Source organism: Peromyscus leucopus, chromosome 23, assembly GCF_004664715.2.
Source record: "Peromyscus leucopus breed LL Stock chromosome 23, UCI_PerLeu_2.1, whole genome shotgun sequence".
NCBI classification, from domain to species: Eukaryota; Metazoa; Chordata; class Mammalia; order Rodentia; family Cricetidae; genus Peromyscus; species Peromyscus leucopus.
In genome coordinates this window covers 2,715,018-2,739,798 of record NC_051082.1, presented here as the reverse complement: position 1 = coordinate 2,739,798, position 24,781 = coordinate 2,715,018, and the positions used below count along the sequence as shown (strand labels likewise).

The following is a 24,781-nucleotide window of genomic DNA, read 5'->3' as shown; positions in this document are numbered from 1 at the left end:
TCTGACCCTCAAAACCTTGCCAGCAGCTCAATCTTGCTTCCTCCCCACCCTTCCAAACTCCTGGGTGTAAAGGGGTCTTCCTCCAGAGTTTCTAGTACCTTCTGCACTTTTTCTAAAGACATTCAACCAACCCAGACAGGTCTCACTCTGTAGCCCAGGCTGACCTCAAACTCCACGGCCTCCTCCCTTTGCCTCCCTCCCAAGTTCTGGGACTACAGCCCCAGCCAGGACATCTGGATTTGGAGACTCTTGCCCTGAGGTAGACATCACCTGACTGCACAAGGTGAACCAGGCAGAAACTGGGCTTCAGTTTTAGTTCTTAGACTCAGAAAGCACACCAACCAGGCCAGAGCAGCCCACGAAGGGGACATAAGACTGTCCCTGGAGCTTTCTCACAGGACTCAAGGCCCTCCCCTGAACCTCCCACTCCACCTTCCTCATGACAGACACCTAACCCAGAACCATCCACGTTCTCAAGCTCCAGGACTCAACGTGCAACTGGCCAGACACAGGCTTGACGGTGCTCAAGCGCATTTGTGAACTTTCAAAGCCCGCTGTGGACCACCCATCCCCCATCTCCCCACCCTCTGGAATCAGTCCTGCTCCTCTAGGTACACTGCACCTTAGGCATCCCTTGGAACGGCTCCACACGTACTGCTAGGTCTGCTGAGTCTCGTTCAGCCACACCTAACGACTGTCACCTCAGGAGCATTTGCCAAACCAGGTCAGGAAAAAGAACGAAGCTACAGAGGGAACCGAGCTGCAGGCAGATGTTGCGCAAGAGTCTTAGGAGCCAGCCTGGCCAAACCTCAACTGCAACCATCCTGCCTCTCCGCAGCCACAGCCACACCCAGGTGACCGTGAAGACTGGCTGCACATCGCGATCATCTGCCTACAATGCCTGAGGTGGAGTTTGCGAGGTAGTCTGGGTTCTGCTTATTTTTGCTGTACTAGGGATTAAACCCAGGGCTTCTCAAATTCTAGGAGAACACTCTACCACTGGGCTATATCCCCAGCCCAAAACTTGCAACATTTCTCTGGAGAGAAATGGCTTCCACGTTTAATGAAGTTGTTCCTAGAAGAACAGCAAGACTAGCTGGCCCAAGCTTCCAGGTCACTCAAATGATCCTGGAAGCAGCTTCAGGCAGGCCTTGACACTCACCATGAGGCTGACTTTGTCTCTGGGGGAGTGGCGGTGGCCATTTAATCTCCAGCTGGCCTCATCCTCTTCATCTGGTATTCCTCCTAGAAGCACTTTTCTGTCCCCAGCTGGTGTCCCCAGTCCACTGATTCCAGGTGTGGCCAAGTCCGGTGGTTTCTGTCACTTGCTTATCTTTCATTCAAAATGAAAATGTAACTTCCCTTCGGGGCAGGTTCATTTCCAGAAATCTCTCTGCATCTCTGAGAAGTTCAGGAGGAAACAGGCTGAAGATGAACTAAATCCACTCAACAAGTCAGGTCTGTAGTCTGGCTTCAGGAGCCTCCATGTGGCTGTTTGCACTGGGGCCTCTTCCAACTCCTTTCAGGGAGGTCCACGGGAGACAGAAGCACAGCGGATGGGCAGAGGCAGCTGCGGATAGGATCTAACTTTAGAAGAGTTCAAAGCCATCCAGTGGGTCCCTTCGAATGCTCTGAAGTTTCCAGTTCACACTCCAGTGTCTCAGCTCTGAGTAAACACAAAGAGTCAATTCTTTCAGAAACCCATGAGCATGCATGTGACCCACAAGGTTCAATGAATGGTTGATTTCAAAACAGCTTTCAAAACTATGTTTCAAAATAAAAAGAGATTGGGTAGCAGAAACGTCAAAGCCCCTTCATTTTTTTTTTTTTTCCAGCAGAAAACATTGTCAGTCTTGCTGAAGGGAAATGAAATAATAAGTGTGAGCGTTCTGGGTATTAAGAAGCCACACAGGCCAGGCCGTGGCGGCGCACGCCTTTAATCCCAGCACTCGGGAGGCAGAGCCAGGTGGATCTAAGTGAGTTTGAGGCCAGCCTGGTCTCCAAAGTGAGTTCCAGGAAAGGTGCAAAGCTACACAGAGAAACCCTGTCTCAAAAAAACCAAAAAGAAGAAGAAGAAGAGAAGAAGAAGAAGAAGAAGAAGAAGAAGAAGAAGAAGAAGAAGAAGAAGAAGAAGAAGAAGAAGAAGAAGAATCCACACAGATCAATCAAACGGTGAAGAAGAAGGAGGAGGAGGAGGAGGAGGAGGAGGAGGAGGAGAATAAGCCACACAGATCAATCAAACGGTTGCTGGGGTGACAGTGGACCGGTACTCGAAAGCCTAATCTGAATGTGTGCAGCTTTTCAGGGTGCAAGAAGGAAACTTTCCGAGTGCCCTTTATTTCAAGCTCCCACAGGGAGAAGACCACTCAGTGTATCACAGAACACCCAGTCAGAAGGGAGCTGGGCCTCATTTACTCCCTGGTTCCTCCGAGGGAACAGAAACGCGTGGTTCAAGGTGTTACAATGACTATCCGTGACAGTAGTCTTGCACTGCCCGGATAACACTAGGTGGAAACACAAAAATGGTTTAATCCCTCCACTTGACGACCCTTCAGGAATTTTCATCTATAACCCTATTCCCACTTCTCCGGTTAATTCCCTCAGGGGCACGGTCTCCAAAGCTGTGGAAGCACAGACAGTTGTGTTACAGTCTTAGGGAAGGGGCCAGGCCTTTAATCCCAGTACCCGGCAGGTAAAGGGAGGCAGACTGTTGAGTTAGTTCCAGGCCAGCCACGGCTACGGAGTAAGACCGTCTTAAAAGCCAGCAAAGTCCCCGAAGAAGAAGGAAGTGCCTTGACGGAGATCCCCTACACACCTGAGAAGGCCTAAAGACCTGTCATCTCAGTTACAGACACCTCGCTCTAGAGAGCGCGCAGGGCGTCTGGGCAGGGGCATCCCGGGTCCCGGAACCCACTCCTCCCATTCCCAAAGGCCTGGTTCTCAAAGGTCCGGAGGAGGCCAGCGATCATCTGGTGGGCAGGGACCTGAGAAGGCCCTGGCAGCCTGGGAGGTGACCGCCTGGGGGATGATCCGGGGACGGAGGCGTGGGAAGTGGCCTCGATGGGTCCGGAGCCGGGCTGAGGGCCGTGGGAGCCGGGAAGCCGCGGCCCTCCCCGCCCGGGTCGCACGCCCTCCCGCCCTCCCGCCCTCCCACCCGCCGGGAGCCCGGGCCCCGCTCGGCCTGCGCGACAGCACCCGGTACCTGCGCCCAGCAGCCCCGCGATCACGCGCGGCCCCACCTCCCGCCTCTATGGGGCCGGGCGATGACGCGCGAGTGCGACGCGGGCTGGTGACGCCAGCAGCAGGGCGGGCGCCCTGGCGCGTGGTGGTGACGTCGGCGGCATGGCGGCGGTCGCGGCGCCGGCGCCGGAGCCCTGGAGCGCCGTGGCTCCGCGGAAGAAGCGCCCCGCGGGGAGCAGGCGGCCGCGGCGGGACCAGGGGCGGGCCCGCGGGGCCCGAGCCGAGCCCGAGGCGGACGGCGAGGCTGTGCGGCGCCGCCTGCGGGAGGCCGAGTGAGTGCAGCGCCCGGAGTCCACCCCCCACCCTCAGTGTCCCCGAGCGGGTGTGCCAACCTGCTGGGGAGGCCAAGCTCCTCTCGGGTCGCAGTGTGTCGCCAGCTCTCGGGCGAAGCTGCCGTTTGCCGCGGCTGCAGTTAGAACGGCTTGTCATGCTGTGCCTCAGTTTGCCGTTTTGGGGATGGTGCTGGTAGCCTTAGGTAGGGTAGGGTTGGTTGCTCAGAGGATGAGGTGATGTGTTGACCGTGAAGCCCTTCCTGGCACCTGGTAAGCCCAGGGCCCGGATTTCCTGTTCATGTTGATTCCGTGCCCCGTGTTGATGGTTTTCTTTAGTTGGTTGGTTGGGGTTTTCTTTATTTGAGGTTGAGGGGGCCGTGCGTCACGGTGCGTATGTGGAGATCAGGGGACCATTCCCTTCACTGCATGGGTCAGGATGGTCAAACCTAGGTTGTCGGGCTTGGTGGCAAGTGCCTTCACCCTAGGAGCCATCTTCCCAGCTTCGGTTGGGGGTTTGTGATAGCTTAGGCTATCCCAGCAGGCCTGGAACTGGAGGAGATTCTGCCTCTGTCTCTCCTAATGGTACGCGATTACGCCCAGCCGGTATTGTAAATCGAGACTGCTACAAGAACAGAGTTCTCAACATTGGCATCAGTGGTTTAGTGAGCAGCCGCTGTGTGCACAGACTTTTGCATCTTTCATGCTTCACAGCCCCATTAGGATCTTGGCACTCTAAGAGACATACAAAGGTCATTGTTGCAGGCCCAGGCCTTGATGACTTCAAACCCCGTGCCTTGACCTCTCCATTACACTGGACTCTTCTACTGCATAACCATCTCCCCACAGCTTGGTCTGTACCTTCTTGGAGGGCACATAGACAGTGCCCACCATACACAGACTGCTTCATGTTCTTGCCTTACTATAGTTATGGTCTTGCAGGGCTGTGTTACAAATTTGGGTACCATTTCAGATGGCACTTCTATGATGAGGGCACCAAGTTAGACTCACAAAGCAGTGGTGACCAAGAAGTTATCTCTGAACAGAAATCACTGGCCGAGTGGCCGAGGGGGCAGATAGAAGCCAGCAGAAATTCTACAGTCCCCGAACATCAGTGAGATGAAGGTGCTCACTCCTGACTCCTGAGCATAGAGAATCTGATCAGGGATGACCTAGATTTCCAAAGTGCTTTAATGTATTAGGTTCTCCTTTCCCTTATGAGGAACGTAGGTTGCTGTGGGGCAGTTCCTGTCCTCTCAGGGTCCCCTAAACACTGCCTCTGGCATATTTTAATTCTAGGCTGTGGAAACCAGTTGACTTGAATAAAGACCAGACCAGACCCTTGGACTTTCCCTTTTGGATTATAATTATAATGGGAAAGCTCTTTATGGAGTGCCTGCTGGGTAGCTCATTTAGTCCCTGCTGCTACTCTGCAGTCTTAAGAGAAGGAAACTCAGATTAGAAAGGCCAAATCCAAGGACTTCCCAGTATTCATTGAGCTGCTCTTGGCCAGGCCAAAGATGCAGAACAGTCCCAGACCATCCCTGGGAAACCAGGGTCCTTTTTTATCCCAGCAGCCTGCATCCAGGCCATGGGTATGTCATTCAGTAAGGGCTGGTTCTACATCGGAGGGTCCCACATCCTCCATGTATCTGGCTCATGGCCAGGGCTAGGATGGCCCCAAAGAGAAGGGAGATGACCATGCCATTTCTTCTCAGGGAGGACCTGCGGATCTCTGATTTCTGCAGTTCAGCACTGGGTGAGTATCACTGGGCATGGGGGGTTGGGGGTTGAGGGGGAAGTGGCTGGGAGTGGAAGGAAGGCCTGCCTGAAGGTGGGCAAAGGACATCCTTCACTGAAGGGCATTTTGCTTCATGGCCTCGCTTTGATGTGTTCTAATGCTGACTTCCTCAGAGTTGTGTCTTTGGCACAGCCAAATCTGTGTGGAGATGGTTGTATATATATATAAAAAAAAATATATACATATACACACAGTGCAGTGTAGTTTTGTGAATTAAGTAAGATAGTAAGTCCTTGCTGTCACACCGAAGGCAATAAACACTGTCAGTCATCAGGATGGCTACATTTTATAATTATCCTGCTTTTCCCTTGACATTACAGGGCAGACCTTAATATGTCCTCAATACAGTGTGTGTCAGCATGGTTCCTTGTGAAAGACAGATGAAAAGACAGGTCATCTTACGCCTTGTATCAAAGGCTCCCGTTCAGTCACTCAGTTGCGTCTCCTCTGCAGGCTGCAGTCCCCAGAGTTGGATTGTTAAATGAAAGGCAGCATCAAGCTGCTACCCAAAAAAAAAGTTCTAGGGTTCTCCTCCCAGCAAGGACATAGACAGTTTCCTGTCCAGCCTTTCCTCACCTGGGGAACCTGTGCAGACTTTGCCACCTTGGTGAGCAAAAGCAGCTTAGTGCTGGAACAAATAGCTTCTTCTTTTATGACGGCAACCTAAAGGAGGGCCGGAGGTGTGGAGACAGTGGTTTTGAACCTAGCACTCCATTCCCTTTGTAGAGGTCATCAGCATCCTGCACACCTTTCAAGAGCTTCACACAATCAGCACAAACGTCTCAGTCACATGGTTTTAGATGTAAACCTTTAAACCTGCTCTTAGGTTTGGGGCAGTAGAGTTCAGGATCCCACCTTCGGCAGCCTGGACAGTCTCAGGCAGCGTCACACTGGGTGTTGAGGCCTGTTGCCCTTCTGTCCAGGCTCCAGGGGTCAGAGTGCATGCTCTGACCGCATCTGGGGCAATGATCTTTCAGAAACCATCACCCAGTGTCTTAGAAAACAGCTGGAGCAGCTGCAGGGTCTAACGGAAGCCCTCGGAAGGCTGTGCCTCGGCTCATCACCTGGCGGGTCGGGAGAGCCGGTGGCCACGCGCACTTGCCCTGTGAAATGTGTGTGCTACGGCCTGGGGAACTTTGCGTCCTGCGTCACTGCTCGGAGCCAGCTCGCTTTTATGCTTCTCTTCCTGGAGAAGTGCCAGGTGAGCTTTGTGGTCTTCTCCTGCACCTGGTATGGTGGAGGTGTGCCTGGAACTGACCAAAGCGGCCCTCCCTCTTCCCATCCAGATCCCCAGAAGCCGCTGCTGGGTCTATGACCCTCTGTTCAGCCAAGCTGAAGTTTCAGTACTCACTTCCCTCGGGGTGACTGTCCTCAGTGAGAATGAGGTAGGTGTTTTCATCTCCTCCAGGCCACCCACCTCTGCCAGTGGACAGTGCCTCCTCTGGCCCCAGCAGGCTGGCCTTCCTAGAGCCCGTGGAAGCCGGTAGTCAGTTTCATTTCAGACTGTTTCATTTTAGACCCACCGTGAAAACCTGAATAAGCACCATGAACTAGTATTAGGTTTGCAAAACCCTTAAGTCCAGGGCTGGAGAGATGGTGCAACTGTTAAGAGCACTGGCTGCTCTTAAGATTCCCAACACCCAGCCAGGCGGTGGTGGCGCATGCCTTTAATCCCAGCACTCAAGAGGCAGAGCCAGGCGGATCTGTGAGTTCGAGGCCAGCCTGGGCTACAGAGTGAGTTCCAGGAAGGGCGCCAAAGCTACACAGAGAAACCCTGTCTCAAAAAACCAAAAAAAAAATAATAATAATAATAAAATTAAAAAAAAAAAAAAGATTCCCAACATCCATGTGGAGGCTCACAACCATCTGTAACTCTAGTTCCAAGCACCTTGACCCTGCCCCTCCTGGCTTTGACAAGGTCTCTGGAGCCCAGGATGTTCTCAGCCTCATGATCCTGCTGCTTGAGCAGTGAGTGGGGAGACCCTACAGCACTCACTTCAGACCAGCCTTTGAGTGCTGGCTTTGTACAGAGCAAATGAGTGAGGCCTGAGGGACCAAGCTGAGCAGCAAGGTTAGCGTGTGCACCAAGAGCCTCAAGGGCTGTGTCCAAGACCACAGGCAGCTCCTGTGGAGGCAACCACAGGACGTAACCAAAGCGCCACTAGAGGAATTTTGGGCCAAGTAGCAGCTGAGAGCCAGATGAGGGACGCTGCCAGTGGGAGGTGTGGCCAGACAGCTGTTAAGGGATGACTGACCCCACTGTGAAGAGGATCTGCAGTGATACAGGGTTCTGGAATGTAGGACATGGGGACGGTCATCACATGGAATAAAGGAGCTTGGGTTCCTTTCCTGTACAGCCATCTAGCTCCCATTTACATCGCTCACAGCCATGCCACAGAAGTTAGGCTTTGCACTCGGCTCCTTAGCACCCCTTCTGTTTCCACAGGAAGGCAAGCACAGTATCCAAGGCCAGCCCACTGTCTTCTACATGCCACACTGTGGTACAGCTCTGTACAACAATCTGCTGTGGAGCAACTGGTCCGTAGATGCCCTTTCCAGGATGGTCATCATTGGGAACAGTTTCCGCGGCCTCGAGGAAAGGTAAGCCAGACCCACCTGCAGGCAGAAAGGCTTTCCCCATAAGGAACTGGGTAAAAGGTTTAGGGCAGATGCCAAACCCTGGGTCCAGCTTAAAGCACTTAAGGAATCTGCAAATAATTTCCTCTTCTTGGGGACAGTGTGTTTGAGCAGCCATGTTTCCAAGTGCAAAGACCTACTTCGCAGTGCCTGGCTCTGCCACCCTGTGCCACCCTCTTCCCTGCGACTGCCTGCTGGGGCATCTCATTCCACATCCACCAGCCCTTTCTGAGCTCACCTCATTTAAAGAAAGAACCATCCATATACTTCCTAATTGTGTATATATAAATTTTTTTATTTCTAGGTTGTTGTCGAGGATTCTTCAGAAAAATTATGCCTACATTGCGAAGGTATCTGACGGAGTATCGGGGTAGGGGGTTGGGATGCAAAACCACACTCCCCGTTGCTGTTTCTGAGCACACAAAGCATAATGTCCTGGCAGGGGCTTCCCTGGAGCCAGTCAGTGCCCAATTCCCTTCATTCTCGGGTGAGTCCAGCATTCCACTGCCTTTGGGACTGAAAAGCATTGAAATACAAATCCCCATTTCGTATTTTCAAAAGGACAGTGGGATGGCCAGCGAAGGGAAAGGTACGGCAGGAGAGCAGGGTCATGCCTAATGCCTGTGTCTGGACCTCTGCTCAGATTCTGAAAAGCCTGGAGGAGCTGCCACTGCCTGAGACCCCGCAGTACATGGACACTTTTAACGACATCTCCGTCCACTGGTTCCCTCTCCTGAAACTGGAGGGACTGCCCAGGGACCTGTGGGCATCTCAGGAAGAGCCCGATTACCAGGACTGTGAGGACCTGGAGATCATCAGGAAACAGACAGACTGAGCTCAGCTGATGTAGCGGGCACTACCTGCCACCTGGGCCGGGAGCCATGGTGCAGACCATGCCGTCTCCTGTGCCAGGCCAGGAATACCGCCCAGGCTGCTGAGATCACATCGCATCCTGCCCTGGTGGCCGGGTCTCCCAAACAGAGACATTGTTTGTAAAGTCGGTTTAAAGTGCTGTTTATTCACCCCTGTCTGGTGCAGGGCTCTGATGTTACTTGGCCATGTCTATGAGGCTCTGCAGGGAGGTGGGCACCCAGGTCTTCTCGCCCTGCACGAAGACCACGCCCCGGTCGATGTAGATGACGATGCGGCCAAAGGTGTAGAGCTGCTTGCCCTCGTGCCGCTTGCCAATGACGGGCATGAACACGATGTTGTGCTCCTCCGCCTTGGTCTCAATGAGGTCCTTGAAGTTCATGGGCACGGAGCTGGCAGCCACCCCGATGCCCCTCTGAGCCATGTTCTCAGCCTCACGGCGCTCCTGCATGGCCTCATACTGGAAGTCCTTCCTGCGCTGTGTGTGGGTGAGGTAGGCAATGTTCTCTCGCGCACCTGGCTGCATGTAGGCACCTGAAAGAAGGAGGGCGGTGAGGAGAGGTGACCCCAACATGCATACGATGCCACGGTACGTGTGACTCACTGAGGCAACTCTGCCTGAGGACCCAGGCACTAATCCATGATCACTGTGTGCTTGGGGACAGTACCACAAAACTGGCCTGGGAACTTGTAGCTAATATCAAATATCAGACGCAAACCTGATTCAGATGAGAGTGGGCCCAGAAGTGGCCCTCTAAAATCACCATCCACAAGACTACCTCGTAGTCTAACATGGCTACAGAGGCCCCTGCCCTCAAGGAATGGAAAACGGGGGTTGGAGAGATAGCTCATTGGTTGGGAGTATGTCTTATGCTTGCAGAGAATCCAGTTTGATTCCCAGGACTCGCTTCAGCTGGCCCAAAACTTTCTAACCCCAGATCCCTGGGATCTGATACCCTCTTCTGGGTCCCCGACACTGCACTCACGTGTACAGCAGCCCCCTCCAGACACAAACATAAACACAAAATTTTAAATTAAAAAAAAAAAAAGGAAACTATATTTAGGGAGCCCGAGTATGGCTACGTGAAGGATCGTAGGGTGACCCAAATGCTGTTGTGAAAGGTACAGGGAAGGAATTCTGGGAACATGGTCTGGGGTGGACGAGGTGGAGATGGGTTAAAGGAGATAGCAACTCCCGTCCCAGCTGCCACCCGGAGCCACACGGCCTCCATAAGCACTGGGCCTCACCGAGAGCTAACACAGCAAGGAGAGGCCCAGGCCCGTGTAGTGTATAAAGTTTAAGTGGCAACGCTTGCTCCTGCTATGAACACCTTCAGTCCACACAGCAGCCCTGGGCCTCCACAGCAAGCAATGACACGAGGACCCAGCTGCCCAGTGCCACGGACGCGCAGCCATTGTAGCCCATGAAGTAGGCACCACACTGTCAAACACAGAGCATCGCTCGGAAAGCGGAGCACCGAACACTGTCTGTGCACAGCAGTGTGGGAGGCTGCCTGGAGTCAGACCCAACGCCTGTTGGCCTCTGGAAGGAGCTGAGTCCACTGGACACTCTCCAGAGAGTGGAGTTACGCTTGGGCTGGCCTCACAGAAGACAGTGTTTAGGGACCAGGTCCAGGACACCCTACAGGAACCCCACTCACCCACGTTGGAGGACACAGCCCTGTTCATGATGTCAAGTGCTTCGTTGAACTTGTCCTTGACGGAGGGGTGTGCCAGCACCTGGTCTGAGAACATGGATTTCCAGCCCAGGTACCACTTGGTGATCTCCTCGTAATTGGGGCTGTTACTGAGCCAGGAGCACAGCACCTGCAAAGGACACAGGTCTCTGAGCCAGCGGCCACACTGGGAAGACGCTGGCCCACAGTGGTGTGAGCAGAGTGCCCCAGGGCCGTCTGCTGTATGCAACGCTGTTCCTCCCCACAGCCCGCACTACAGGCTCACAGAGCTGCAGCATCTAGCAGTTACTTGTAGAATCTGGAGCCTGCCTGTGGCCTACACGTGCTGACCCTTAATCTCCACATCTCCGGACAGAGTCTGTGAGGAGCTGAGCTGAGGCGGTATCATGCCCAGACAGCAAGGGGCACTGAGGACCCCGAGGCTCTCGCCACCCCACTAGGTCCCTCCTGGACCACACTACGCACCTGAAGCCACTTGGGGAAGAAATGCTTCTCCAGCAGCCCCACCAGGCTGGAGACAGAAATCATCCCTTCCCAGTCCATCACCCAGTAGAAGGCGTCCATGTGCTGCTGGTGGGGGTTGATGACGAGCTCGCCCAGGCACATGCCTGCAAGAGAGGCGGTCCCTGGGTCAGCTCCCGCAGTGGCTCAGCTCCCGCAGTGCAGTCAGGGAAGCAAAGGGTGCTATCCAGCACTCTTCAGTCTGGTCAGATCCTTCCTTCCACCCCGGGATTCACAAGCCCTGAAGAAGCCAGTGGCTCTCTGGCCCCGTCAGGAAAACCACAAGGCGCAGAGAGCCCAGAGTCGTCACTCAGACCTTGGTCACAGTGGTGAAGAAACATCAGGAAGACCCTGGTTCCACGCCCCTTCCACCTCTGCCAAAGCAGTACACCTGGTGGTGGGACTCTGAGCAAACCCCACATGTCCCCGTCTCCTTACCCAGCTTGGGCACAATGTTCCTGAGCATGAAGGCCTCCCAGGACCCGGGGGTGAGGACCTCTTTCCAAGGCTGCAGGATGAGCTTGGCTGAGGCATCACTGGGGTGCCACTTCTGCAGCGCGCTGGACAGCTTGCTGCGGACGGGGGAGTAGAGCGGCTCCAGGCGGGCCTGCATGAGGGGCAGCCACGGATGGATCCACGAATGGATGGGAACAGTGTCTGTCAAGGGGTTCCAGTTGTCCACCTGCAGGACGAATGGAGAAGGAGGAGCAGTGCAGACAGTTCATGACACACCAGTGCGGTCCTTAGGACCAAGGGCCACAGTCCTTGATGTGTATGGAGGGCAAGATCCACCGTGGAGGTAAATGGCAGGCATTGTGTACTCTAGGTCCCTCCACAGAGGAAAAGAAAACACTCACACCACCGACGCCAACCTCAGCGTGGCTCAAGGTTCACTAAAGGCACTGAGGACATGAATCCCCTCCCCTTGATGGCGTAGGAAGGGAGCACTAGGGAAAAGGCTGGAATGAGTCCTGTAGGACACCGGCTGTGTTAACAGAGTCCCACAATCCCAGCAGTCTAGTGGCAGAGGTGCTAAGTGGTCAGAGACAGTCAGGGCTCTGTCCTACCTCCTTCTGCAGCTTGGGGAAGATGAGCTGGTCCAGGATATTGTCCAGGATCCACACAGGGATGATGTGTGCCCAGCTGTCCAGGAAGTCCACCATCGGTTCACAGTTCCTGGGCTGCCACTGGGCGACAACATTCCGAACAAAAGGCATCCAGACCTCCCACATGAGCCTGTGAGAGGCAAGGGCAGCTGGTCAGGTTGGCTTCAAAGTGTGCCACCCACAGACCCACGCAGGGGCTCCCGTGATGCCTTGGCTCTGGGCCTTGGGCTCCTCAGTGGTACCACGCACTGACAGAGCTGCCACAGGACCACGTGAGCTAATGGTGTCAGCAGGGGATGAGGCACTTTCCCACCAAGAGCCTCTGTCCACACATCTCACACTCGGGGTCACCTCTGCCTTCTCCACGCCTGCCTCATTCTCAGTTCTCACTTGTACCCCGCACTGCCTGTTCACTTGTCTGCCACCTGCCACCTTTCCAGTCTGTGGGTCAAAGCTGCTCATGGTCCTCCCAGGGTCAGCCCAGCTCCTGGACGCTCAGGATGCAACACATGTGAGCGAGCATGCCTTCATCCCCCAGAGCAGTGCCGGCGTGGAGCAGAGTTGAGAGGAGCCTTTAGCAGGATTCCTGCTCCTCGGGGAGGCAAGGGGACACAGGGGGGTGGGGCCCTGGTACCTGTGGAAGGCGTCTGAGGACAGGTCCTGGCTGCTGTGAGACAGAAGCTGGTCGTTCTCCAGGAGGCTCTTCCACTTGGAGATGATCTGGGTGCCATAGCTGCCATCCTGCAGAAGAGTGACATCATCAGCCTTCCCACCTCAGTAGCCATGCCCCTGACCAAGCTGCAGGCTGCACCCCAGCGCACCTCGAGGGGGTGCCAGTCCTTGAAGTAGTCCTTCACAAGTGGGTAGACGATGGCCACGGCAAGATCTGCTCGGTCGGCCAGGCGGTACTCCTCATAGTACTTGTCCTGCAGTGTCTCAAAGATGCGGGCACACTCATCCAGCGTGAGGGGGTCGGTGCCATGGGGCTGCATGCGGCGCTCACACTCCTCCACCAGGGCCAGCACCTTGCTGAGGTTGGAGATGACGCGCTCCTCGTGTGCCAGGACCTCGGCGGTCTTCTCAAGCTCGTGCGACAGGCTGACCACCATGTCCCGCTCGTGCTGCAGCTGGCGGTCACTCTGGATGATCTCCTGCTCCGTGCGCTCAATGAGCAGCTGCAGATTATGCTCCAACTCGGGCAGCGCAAAGCCTGGCACCTTGGCTTCCTTGCCGGCCGTGGGGGGCAGCTGCGCCAGCAACGGCAGCCCCTCGTCGGGCACGCTGTGCTTGTGGCTGATCTGGCTGTAACTGTAGTACACCTTCTGCTCCCGGCCTGTCATGTCGATCACCTTGGAAAGAGTGGCAGGGTGCCCCCTGTCAGCCCCCACTGCAGGGGGACAGGACGCTGGCCAAGTGTCAAGAGCCCTGCTAGTGGACAGAGCTGCCTACCACAGGCTGGAGCTGTCGCACCACACTACCTCATACGGAACCATGACGGGCAGCTGCCGCCACTGTCCATCACCGAGGGGGAGGCCATCCCCCCCCCATCCCAGCGGTCCCAAACCTCTCACTTCATTCACAGCTACGACAGCCCTGACACCTGTGGACCAGTCGGGACCCCAAGTCAGAAGTCCTTAGAGGAGAGGTCTTTCTCCTGGCTCCCAGCCAGTCAGCACGCCTTCCCTACCTGCTTGCTGCACTCCCAGGAGCCCTCTCCTAGGTCTCAAGAGGAGCAAAGTTTACCTACAAATGTGTCTACAGAGAACCCAAAACGAAGCAAAGGAAGCTGCCGGCTGAAGAGCGGCCCAGGGTCAGGAGCTACGCTCCCCGCAGTGGTCTGCATGGGGAGGCGGTCTGCTCTGCAGTGCATGCGGTGGAAGGCAGGGCCTGGCACGTTCTGTGCTTGCCAAGTACTTTCTACTAGAACTGTTACTGCGTTCACTGGGCACGAGCTCCAGACGGATAGGAGCACTTTGCGCTTGCCCTCACCACTGTTGTGCCATGAAGGGGCAGAAGAACTGGACTGAGAAGCGGTCATGCACTGGAATCCCAATGTCAGGAGGGGAGAGGAGGACTGAGTATGTGAGGCCAGCCTGGGCTAAGAATTCTAGGCCAACCTAGGTTACATGGTGAGATTCTGTCTTGGGAAAGAGCAAGGGAGGCAACACACACACACACACACACACACACACACACACACACACACACACACACACACACACACACACACACACACACCAGTAACCTAGTTATCAGACCCAGAGGACGGACGGGGACCGATGTGAAGCCCTCATACCTTGACCTGAGACAGCTCCTTCTGAGGCGCTGTGAGCTTCTTGCTGATCCTACCCTTGGCCTTCAGCTCCTCCACAGTCTTGTAAGAGTACTTCGGCTTCTTCTTGCTCCCACTGGGGTCTTTCCTCCACTGGCTCAGCTCCTTCTGAAACTCCTGAGGCAGAGGGATGGATGCAGAGAGTGAGAACAGGGGGAGCCTCTTCCACAGCAGCCAGGACCAAGGCCTTGCCTGGACCCCCAAGCACCACCTCCCGGCACCCCTGCACAGCACAGGCGTGAGGTGCCAGGGCAGGTGCCCCGGGGGAAGGGCAAAGCTCTGCTGGTCCTCACTGACTCATGCAGAACTCAGAAACAGCACAAGGAATTTAGAAAGCACTGCCCCACCTGGCAGAGCCCCACAGGAAACGGTGAGCAGAGGGCAGCCTGAGCGGGGACACGCCCACCCTCAAGTCAGCGCCGTGACTGCCGTTTTATTTCTCACACGGCTTTAACCTGCCGTTCCTGTCAAGTGTCCGGAGTTGCAGTCGTGCAGGAATCACGGCCCCCAGTCTCCTGCAGGGCCGGCCGTCTCTGAGCTGAACCTGCTCTGCAGTCGACCACCGCAGCGCAGCATGCCAGTGCCCACCCTGCTCACCTCCCACACACCCGAGCCTAGGGCTGCACTCTGCCACTGGCTGCATGCTGAGCCCCCAGCAGGGCCTGCCACACAGGCAGATGTGTGGTGACACCCAAAGGCCCGTGAGTAACCGCTGTCTGGAATGGCCAAGGCGCGAGCCACCCACACGGCTGCCCTTCCCCGTACCTCTTCAGCCTCCTCCTCTGAGTCAGCCACGGGGAAGTCCTGCAGAGACTGAGTGGTCCGCTCTGAGCCGTAGGCCCCCACAGCCCCTTTGCCTTTTCTCTGCTTGGCTTCAATGGGGTTGATGATACCTGAGCAGGGGCAGGTGACAGACAGACACACTTTTCAGATCTTGGCAACCTATGCGAAGACACCACTAAGAACGCCTCCTGCTCCTCACCCCACAGCACACCACTGCTCAGGGCAGGACCCTGTCTGTGCTCAGGACAGTGCCATGCTCCGAGACTTGAGGAGTGACATCACTTCGGAACATGGAGCCTGTAGATGAGTGGGAAACAGACCACTTCTGTCTGAGGACTCGGCCCTATGCACTGTCCACTGCCAGCATTAACTCAGGAGCCGACGGGATGAAGGACAGCTGTGGACTGGTAAGGGCTCACACAGCCTGCAATTAACGTTTGTAACACGGCTAAGCCCTGGAAATAAACACACAGCATTTTCATGGGGATTCCTGCTGCTCCCGGGTTTTCCTTCCATTCCCCCTCAGCACTGTTGGAACCTCACAGATGCTCTGCCATCTTCTTCCCAGCACATGCTCAGCACTACAGAGATGAACATGGGTGGCCCCGGGTGCGAATTACGCCGGACCCAGTCCCTGCTGGAAAAGACCAAGTTCTTGCTCCTCGTGGCTCTGGGCCAAGGTGATGAGCTGTGTGTGCCTGGGGCTGTTTCTCAATGGGGATGGTGTGGGGAACATGGTTCCGGTCAGCCAGCAGCAGGCACATCCTCGCTGGTGAAGGCCGCCATGCTGACACTGACCTAGCTGGCGCCGAGTTGCTGACTGAGAAAGACTACAGAAGCAGGGAGGACAGAGCTGAGCCTCAGAGCCCAGCAGGCTCACGGAAACGGTCACTTGGCAGGCTACAGGGAGCAGAGGACACAGCTTTAAGACCTCACACAGCTCCAGAGGCAGCTGCAAAGCGGCCCAACTCCTGCCGGGCAAAATCTGAGTTCTCAGTGAAACTGTCCGACTCTGGAATATTCGCAGTTATTGCAGCCACTTTAGACCCCAACACTTTCCTTCCCACTTAAGCAGCTACTTCATTCTGAGAAAGAAAGCCAGGCAGCTGGGGGCACAAGTGCCACACTGTCAAACCCAGCTGCAGAATTAACAGCTGTTTTGTTTGGTTTTGAGTTTAAGCATCCTTCCCAGGGCCTGATGCACTGAGCTCACGCCATACTTGACAGGCTCCCTGGAGGGAAGAGGCAGATGAGGTGAGCCCCCCCACACACACACACACATACACCCACTCCTCCCGGGCCCCAGCCTCACCTTGTGCGTTCTTCCCCAGGCCCCGCCCGGGGACATAGCCCATCTTCTGCAGCAGCTTCTGCCCGATCCCCTTTGTGTGCCGCTCCCAGCTGCCAAAGTCCATGAAGGACTTGGTTCCTCCGGCAAAGCCTTTCTGGCTGGGCTTAAAATTGCCGCCCTGCGAAGAAGGCAAGATGAGCGAGGGTGAGAGAGAAACAGAGAATACGAGGGACTCGGGCCAACGGGAGAACAGCCTGCAGCTACAGTACATTACGAAAAGCTGTATGTGAACCAACACCACGTCGGGACACAGGCCAGGAAAGAGGCTCAGGACCCACGGGCTTCTCCCTGTCGAGGAAGCCTCTGCACTGGTGACCTCTGATGGGTGCCACCTGGAGACTACCCTGCAAGACCTACCGTCTTTAACTTCTTTGGTCCCAAATCCTTCGGAAACTCCTCCTGCTTTGCAGGCTTCTCATCATCATCAGAGTCCTCAGAGTCCACTTCCTCAGCCGCCCCTTTCTTGAGCCCTGCGCTGATGAAGTTGACGGGCGCAGAATAGTCTCGAGCCCTGCAGACAGACACAAATCCCCCAAGTCTATAGAGAACACCTCTGCAGCACGCTGTCCAGAAGAGAACTCCTTAGAGAGAGGGCCTTCACGGGATCCACTTTAAAGCATTGTATGTTTACTTATGTCCACACACCAAAAGGGACTCAAAACTGGCCTCCAGCAGTCTCATGTTTAACATTTTAAAAAACAGTATCTCTGTGTGTGGTTATGCACATGACTGTGTGAGTGTCCAAGGAGCTAAAAGCATAGATCCCCTGAAGCTGGAATTATAGGCAGTTGTGAGCTGACGGGCTGGGGCCAAACTCAGGTCTGCAAGAGCAGGATTCGATCTTAACTGCTGAGTCATCTTCCAGCCTACATTTAACATTTATGGGGTCTGTTCAATTTGAATCTGTAGCTGAGGATTTGTCATTATCAATAGTTGATTATAAATTCAAAATAAGATGTAATAACGTTACTCCCCTTTGACACTTTAAATGGTATTACTGTTGTGTTTATGATGAGGCCTATGGGCCTGGACAGCATGTGACCTGTCAGAGGACAGCTGTGTGGAGTGGTTCTTCCTCTTCACCTTTCATGCAGGATCTGGTGACTGAACTCAGCCAGCCAGGCTCCTGGGGCAGTGACAAGCACCTTGACTTGCTGAGCCACCCCACTGGGCCTCCCTTCACAACTGAAAAGACTGCTTTTAGCTTGAGAGTGGTAAAGCACTTACCTAGCATGCATGTGGCCCTGGGTCCAATTCCCAGCAACACACACACAGCATTTGTTTTAGATAACATTTCAAGTGTGAAAATCAAACAGATAGATAAAAATCCAAGCTGGGTGGTGGTAGCGCATGCCTTTGATCCCTGCACTCTGTGAGTTCCAGACCAGCCTGATCTACAGAGGGAGTTCCAGTACTGCAAGAGCCATACAAAGAATCCCTTTCTTGGTGGGTGAGGTGGGAGTGGGGATAGGGATGGGGATCCTAAGTATAATTTAAAAAATTCTGAGGGTCATCAAGTGTGGGGACACATGCTTTTTTTGTTGTTTTTTCTTTGACTGTGAGACAGTGTCTTACTATGTAGCCCAGGCTGTACCACCACAGTGTCTTACTATGTAGCCCAGGCTGTACCAACACAGTGTCTTACTATGTAGCCCAGGCTGTACCACCACACTTGCCCTGTGGACCTGTCACTTTCTACCTTTGTTTTAGCCGACAGTCTTTTCCAGAGTGAGTCTTCCCTGACCCCCCTATCCTTCAGGACCTGTGAGGATGCTCCTGACCAGGGCACGCTTCCAAAGCTGCCGTGCCTGTGGTGACTAGCACGCCTCTCTCCATAAGGAACAGCACTCTCATCACACCCATTATTCCTGAGGAGGAACCTGCCACCCCCACTCAACAACACACAGCAAGACGCTGGAGCTACAGGACTCAATAAGGCCAGGAGAAGAGCCTTCTGGGGGTGCCTCCCTGACCCTCTAGAGCCAGGGCATGCAGCCCAGCAGACAGTACCGTTTGCCTCCAAAGCTGGGCCTCTCCTCGTCCGAGTCACGCTCAGCCCACACCCCATAGGTGGCCTCCTCCTTGGTCTGCCAGTGGCGCTGCCTGTTGGGGTTGAACTCATTCTGGAGATCCCAGTCTGTGATCTCAAAGTTCTCACGCTCGTCGTCGTCATCATCCAGGTGGCCTTCGCCGTCCCGGTACAGGTGGGACAGCGACATAGCCGGTCACTAGAGGAAGGGGGACAAGAAGAGCACTGTGAAAACCTAGGGCCAGCCAAAGAGTCCCCGGGAATCTCTATTCCTGTTTCCTCCAAAGGAAATCCCATTAGCCCCATGCTGCTATTCAGTAAAGTAGCCATTAAACACAGGACAAAGTGACCAGCCCTGCAACAAGTGAGAGAAGTCAGTCCCAGCAGCCCACTCAGGCCTAACAACCCACACTGCCATGGCCTTGTCTGAGTCAAACATCACACACGAGTGCCACAGGAAAGAAGTAACAGCTCTGTTATTACCTTAGAAACCAAGCCTTCCCGATTTTCCAGGGAAGAGTTATATCTAGCCGATTTGGAGTCCCAGGGAAACTTCTGAACGTCTTCTGAAATGCTGTTTCATGAGACTGAATGACAGTGTAACACTCAGGTTTTCTCTCCCAAACCCGAGCAGCGTCTGAGGTAATGGAAGGCTGCAGTCTTTACAAGTGACACTTCACAGTCGCACCTATAGAGTGTGGGATAAATAAACTGTTCTACCCAGGAATCTATTCAGCCATCTCTCTAACTGCATTAACTGCATCGGTGGCTACAGTCAGTTTCAGAAGGCGCTTGTAAGGACTGATTAAGGTGGCACTTGAGAAAAGACAACACCGTTCCCCCACTCCTCGCCCCCCCCCCCCAGGGTCTATCTCTGTAAATTCAAAGTCAGCTTGGTCTACATAGTGAGTCCCAGGTCAGCCAGGGCTACACCGTGAGACTTGGTCTCAAAACAAACAAAATAACAACAAAAACTGAACTCCCAGTAGGTGCTTAAAAAAACATCGTCCTCACCTGGTGGCATTGGCACACACCTAATCCCAGCACTTGGGAGGCAGAGCCAGACAAATCTCTGTGAGTTCGAGGCCAGCCTGGTCTACAGAGCAAAATCCAGGACAGGCACCAAAACTACAGAGAAACCCTGTCTCGAGAAACCAAAAGAACAAAACAAAACAAAACAAAAACAAAAAAACCCCCAGCATCCTCACCAGGCCTAATGGCACACCCCTTTAACCCCAGCACTCAGGAAGCAGAGAAAAGCAGATCTCTGTGAGTTCAAGGCCAGCCTGGTCTACTGAGCGAGTTCCAGGACAGCCAAGGGTACGTAAGAGAAACCCTGTCTCCAAAAACCGGAAGGAAAGCCGGGCGTTGGTGGCGCACGCCTTTAATCCCAGCACTCGGGAGGCAGAGCCAGGCGGATCTCTGTGAGTTCGAGGCCAGCCTGGGCTACCAAGTGAGCTCCAGGAAAGGCGCAAAGCTACACAGAGAAACCCTGTCTCGAAAAACCAAAAAAAAAAAAAAAAAAAAAAAAAAAAAACAAAAACCGGAAGGAACGAACGGATGGATGGATAAAATCAGTAACACTTAAACCACAGCCCACCTCTACCAGCGCCTCTGTGCGTGGTTATCACACGCGTGGATACAACATACAAAACCCCCAGCGCGGTACGTTGCACACTAACTTCCTCAGTACGTGAGGCCACCGTGTTCAGCTGCACCACTGACCGACAGCGGTCTTCCGTACAGCGAGATCTGGACCTCCTCTGGCTCGGGTGGAACTGCTTAGAAGTTACAAAGGTCTCCCTGCTCCGCCTCACTAAGCACCGGTTAACCGCAACAAGTTCCAACCTCAGCTACGAGTGCACACTGAGTGCAAAGCCCTCAAAGCAGGCAGGGAGCCCCGGACCCACCGGAGTACAATACAGACGCCCCCCCGCCCCCAGCACAGAGATGGCAAGAAGCCCACAGCGGTCAGCAGACGCTCACAACACGAGCGCGACCGGGGCTGAGTATTTAGTGTCAGCATCGGGTCCCGGCGCTTCGTCTGATCCCGGTCCCGCAGCGGGCAGAGCTGGAGACCGGGGCACAGGGAGGCCGTGGGGCCTTCGCCGCAGGGGATCAGCCCCGCGCTCCCGGGACGCCGCCCGCGGCCCCGCCGCCCGCTCACCTCGCGGGTTCAGCGATCGCGGTCCACACAGCGGTCGCCCAGCGTCCGAGAGCCTGCGAGGAGCCCGCCAGCAGGAACCCGGATGTGGCCCTGCCGGCGCGCCGGAATGACGTCTCCCAGCGGCGGAAATGGCGCGCTGTTGCCCCGGCAGCGACTTAACGCTAGAGAGGGGGCGGGTCTGCGTGCCGGAAGAACTAGTGATCCCGCCCTGCTGCTTCCGGTTCCCACCGGGACTGAGGCCGTGTAGCCATCTGGGCCGAGGGTTCGCGGTCGTCGGGTGCTGGAGTCAGGTCGTCGGGTGAAGCCGCCCGCGATGAGAACCGCCGGCCAGGCCGTCTGGACCATTGTCCCGGGGACCTGAGAACTTACCTCCAGGCAGTTCCGGCCAGGCTGTAAACAAAGCCGCGGTCCTTTGCCAGTCCCTGTGCCTGTTTTCTTCCGAAATATAATGACACTAAGACAACTGATTTATGGACCGGAGTGCCTCCTCGTTCCTGGCTCTTTTAGGACAAGCCAGCGTGGACCCGGAAACGGTTTAAGGAATGAATGGCGGAAGGAGTGCCCAAGCATTCCATCCGTAGGAAACGGTTTTATTCGTTTCCTCTCTAGTTAGTTCTCTGTTGCTGTGATAAACAACTAAGGAGAAGCGGTTTTTTGTTTTGTTTTGTTGGTTGGTTGGTTTGGTTTGGATTAGTTTTTTCTGAGACAGGATTTCTCAGTGTAGCCCTGGCTGTCCTGGAGCTCGCTCTGTAGACCAGGCTGGCCTTGAACTCAGAGATCCACCTGCCTCTGCCTCTTGAGCGCTGGGATTAAAGGCCTGCGACGCCACCACCGCCAGGCAAGAAGGAGCATATTTCATCTTACACTTTTCCAGGTCATAGTCTGATGTCATCTCGGGTTAAAGAACAGGTTAGTTTTCTCTCACAAAGAGTTAAAAGACCATATCCTGGTGGGGTTTTTGGTTGTTTTTTGTTTGGCTGGTTGGTTTTATTTTTGTTTTTCCCTGTCAGCTTGGCACACACAAGAGTTATCTTAGATGGCCTGTAGGCAAGTCTGTGAAGGTCCTTTACTTGATTAATGATTGATGTGGGAGGGCCCAGCCCACTGTGGTTGGGGCCACCGCTTCTCTGGTTGTCCTAGGTGAGCATGGACAGCAAGCCAGTAAGCAGTGTTCCTCCATGGCTGCTATTTCCGTTCTTGCTTTAAATTTCTGTCTTGTTTTTACTGAGTGAACTGTAAAACAAATAAACCCTTTCCTCCCCAAGTTGCTTTTGGTCAGGGTCTTTACAATACAACAATAAAACCTGCCGGGCGGTGGTGGCGCACGCCTTTAATCCCAGCACTTGGGAGGCAGAGCCAGGGGGAACTCTGTGAGTTCGAGGCCAGCCTGGGCTACCTAGTGAGTTCCAGGAAAGGCGCAAAGCTACACAGAGAAACCTTGTCTTGAAAAAAAAAAAAACACAAAAAAACAATAAAACCTAACTAAACCACACAGGAAAGACATACTAGTGAAGCCCTTGGGGAGTCTGTCAGAGCCATCATGATATTGGTGAAATCAGGGCCCTTCTTGGAGATTCTAGTCACATTAATGAAAGAATTTAAGAACAGATATAAATGAAAGCTAGAGGGCATCCTTCAAAGGGCAGGCAAGCTGTAACTCTCAGCTGCCCCCAGGAGAATGGAGAGGGGAGGGGGAAGGCGTGATACCATTTGAGATAGCCAGTATGGAGGTCAGCCACATAGCAGGGAGGGGGTATTAGAGGATAAGTCTGGATGCCCAAAGTGCAAATTTAAAGAAAAAAACCCAGGGCAGGCAAGCTGGAAACCTAGAAACTACCTGGGGGAGGAGACTGGAGAAGGGGAAAGCCAGGTCATAAGATAAACTGGCATAGAGGTCAATCACATGGCAGGCAGGGGGCCTTCAGGGAATGAGCAAGGAACCCCAGTGCATAGAAATTAAAAGTATACTTATGCTGGGGAAGAATATTCCTGCATGTGACAAGGTGAAAGTGACCCAGCCAGGCAGGCAAGCACACCCAGGCTACAAGTTTACTCCATTCCTGTTCTGAGGAAGGTGGTGTCTGTGCCTCGTCCCGTTGGTAGGAGCTCAACCTCAATTTACCATGTTCAGCTACTTCATAATCCTCACACAGGGGAAGCCTGTGGCAGTCAAGTCTCGAGGATCTGGCATTCGGGGTTTGGGCATTTACTACCAGAGTTTCACCGAATGGGGAAGGTTGTGGAATACTGGCCCTTAGGCAAGCTAGCCGTCTTTGATAAAACAAAAACCTTCTCACACTTAGGCTCTGACCAAAATCCAAATGAAAAAGACAGGAAAAAAAAAAAAGAAAGAAAGAAAGAAATGTGCCAGGCATGATTACACACACCTCTCATTCCAGCACTGGGAAGGCAGAGGTGATCGGATCTCAGTGAGACCTGCCCTAGATAGCAAGTTCCAGGATATCCAGGGCTAAATAATGAGGTCTTGTCTCCAAAAAAAGAAAGAGAAATGAAAGCAAAAAAGAAACAAAAAGAAAAAAGAAGGGGTACATTTTTACTGAGTCAGAACTCAGAAAGACCCATCTGAACCTGGGTGGGTATTTACAGTGTTTTAAGATGAGCCTTCATGTGGTTATCCTTAAGCAGGTCCCTAGATTAGCCCTTAAGTGGGGGGAGGCAAAAGCATGGTTCCACGTAGAGTACCAACCAGTCCTCAACCTGTGGGTCACAGCCCCTTTGGCAAACTTCTGTCTCCAAAAATTTTTACACTATGATTCATAACAGTAGCAAAATGACAGTTACAAAGTAGCAATGAAAACAATTTTATGGTTGTGGGTCACCACCCCATGAGGAACTGTATGAAAGGGTTAGAAATGTTGAGAAACACTGACCTAGAGGCAGGTTCTGTTCCATAATGTAACAAGTTCATCATCGAAGGAAATCAGGACAGGAACTCAAGGAGGCAGGAACCATGGAGGAATGCTGCTTGCTGGGTGGTCCCCTGGCTTATTCACGGGCTCATGTGTTGTTATACAGCCCAGGACCACCTGACCTGGGAGCTGTCCACAGTGAGCATCAATAACTCAAGACCATCCGCAGTAGACATGCCTACAGGCCAGTCATATCTGGACAGTCCATCCGAGCTTCCCTTTCAGATGACTGTGTCAAGGCGACAACTAAGCTAACGGGGACATTTCAAACTGGTTGGTCAGTCAATGCATCCACTCATCCACGAGACCTGTCAAAATGTCTGGAGTGCCTAGGAGCTATGCCCAAACAATGTAACAAAATGGGTGGAAGGTTTGCAGGGAGCGCTAAGAGGGATGCTGAAACAGATGACTGGGGAGTGAGGAGTTGGTTAGAAAAGCTGTTTACACCACGGACAGACAGACAGGCAGGCACGGTAGAGCCTCTGAGGGGAGTTCAGGGACCCAGCACCAAGTACGGCAGAGACTTATTACAGACACTCGGCACCCACGTGGGAGAAGTAGGAGTCTGTTTTTATACACTTCTGAGGATGGGAAGGTTTCACAGATATGAGCCTGGATGTCCCCAAGTCCCAAGGCTAGGGTTTTTTTTTGAGAAGTGACAGGAGAGAGGGATGGATATAAGTCCCTGGAGCCTAGGCCAATGACCTAACTACATGGAAACCTCCCAACCTCAAAGATTAGTCCTGTGTCCTTCATCAAGATTTCTCAGTTTAAAGCCAGACAGTGGTCGCATACACCTTTAATCCCAGCACTCGGGAGACAGAGGCAGGCAGATCTCTGAGTTGGAGGCCAGCCTGGTCCACATAGATCGAGTTCCAGGACAGCCGGGACTATACAGAGAAACCCTGTCTTGAAAAATAAAACAAAACAACTCTCAGTTCAAATGCTCAGCCTTTGGGAGAGCAAGGATAAAAAATATCCACAGGCCTAGATTGAGCGGACCCATATCCACCCCTGTCTCCTGTCACCACTCCTGTCTCAGATAAAGACCTAGCCTTGGTACCTAGG

The 24,781-nt window shown here is 53.9% G+C and overlaps 3 protein-coding genes across 9 annotated transcripts in view; 1 reads left to right on the top strand and 2 right to left on the bottom strand.

Annotated features, from left to right (window-relative positions):
• Hps4 (HPS4 biogenesis of lysosomal organelles complex 3 subunit 2) overlaps positions 1-3,290 on the bottom strand; it is a 36,359-nt gene extending 33,069 nt beyond the window's left edge. For 5 of the 6 annotated variants that reach the window (XR_005089884.1, XM_028858806.2, XM_037198600.1 and 2 more), the window contains exons 1-2: positions 3,203-3,290; positions 1,163-1,666 (exon numbers count right to left, since the gene is read on the bottom strand). Coding sequence is in view for 5 of the 6 variants with exons in the window: in XM_028858806.2 (XP_028714639.1) it covers positions 1,163-1,203 (41 nt within the window). In the remaining variant the exon portion in view is untranslated. Of the gene's footprint in view, positions 1-1,162; positions 1,667-2,815; positions 3,108-3,202 lie in introns of those variants that run through there. The other variant, XM_028858807.2, reaches the window with a different exon arrangement.
• Positions 3,291-3,333: 43 nt separating this feature from the next.
• Positions 3,334-8,947, top strand: Srrd (SRR1 domain containing). The gene is made up of 7 exons (XM_028858811.2): positions 3,334-3,512; positions 5,228-5,268; positions 6,288-6,511; positions 6,597-6,695; positions 7,757-7,911; positions 8,252-8,297; positions 8,591-8,947. Exons 1-7 carry the CDS (start codon positions 3,343-3,345, stop codon positions 8,780-8,782), a joined length of 927 nt encoding a protein of 308 aa, XP_028714644.1. The 5' UTR covers positions 3,334-3,342; the 3' UTR covers positions 8,783-8,947.
• Positions 8,948-20,890, bottom strand: Tfip11 (tuftelin interacting protein 11). 2 transcript variants are annotated; one of them, XM_028858809.2, is made up of 14 exons: positions 20,784-20,887; positions 19,100-19,304; positions 18,598-18,815; positions 16,945-17,098; positions 16,549-16,705; positions 15,219-15,346; positions 14,418-14,570; positions 12,943-13,470; positions 12,756-12,862; positions 12,083-12,251; positions 11,454-11,697; positions 10,980-11,122; positions 10,479-10,644; positions 8,948-9,351 (listed from the first exon to the last, which is right to left on the bottom strand). In XM_028858809.2, the coding sequence occupies exons 3-14, from the start codon at positions 18,804-18,806 to the stop codon at positions 8,996-8,998; spliced, it is 2,514 nt and encodes an 837-aa protein (XP_028714642.1). In that variant the 5' UTR covers positions 18,807-18,815; positions 19,100-19,304; positions 20,784-20,887; the 3' UTR covers positions 8,948-8,995. The 2 variants fall into 2 exon arrangements, with proteins under 2 accessions (XP_028714642.1, XP_028714643.1); XM_028858810.2 differs by lacking the exon at positions 19,100-19,304 and having other exon boundaries at positions 20,784-20,890.
• Between the last annotated feature and the right edge of the window lie 3,891 nt (positions 20,891-24,781).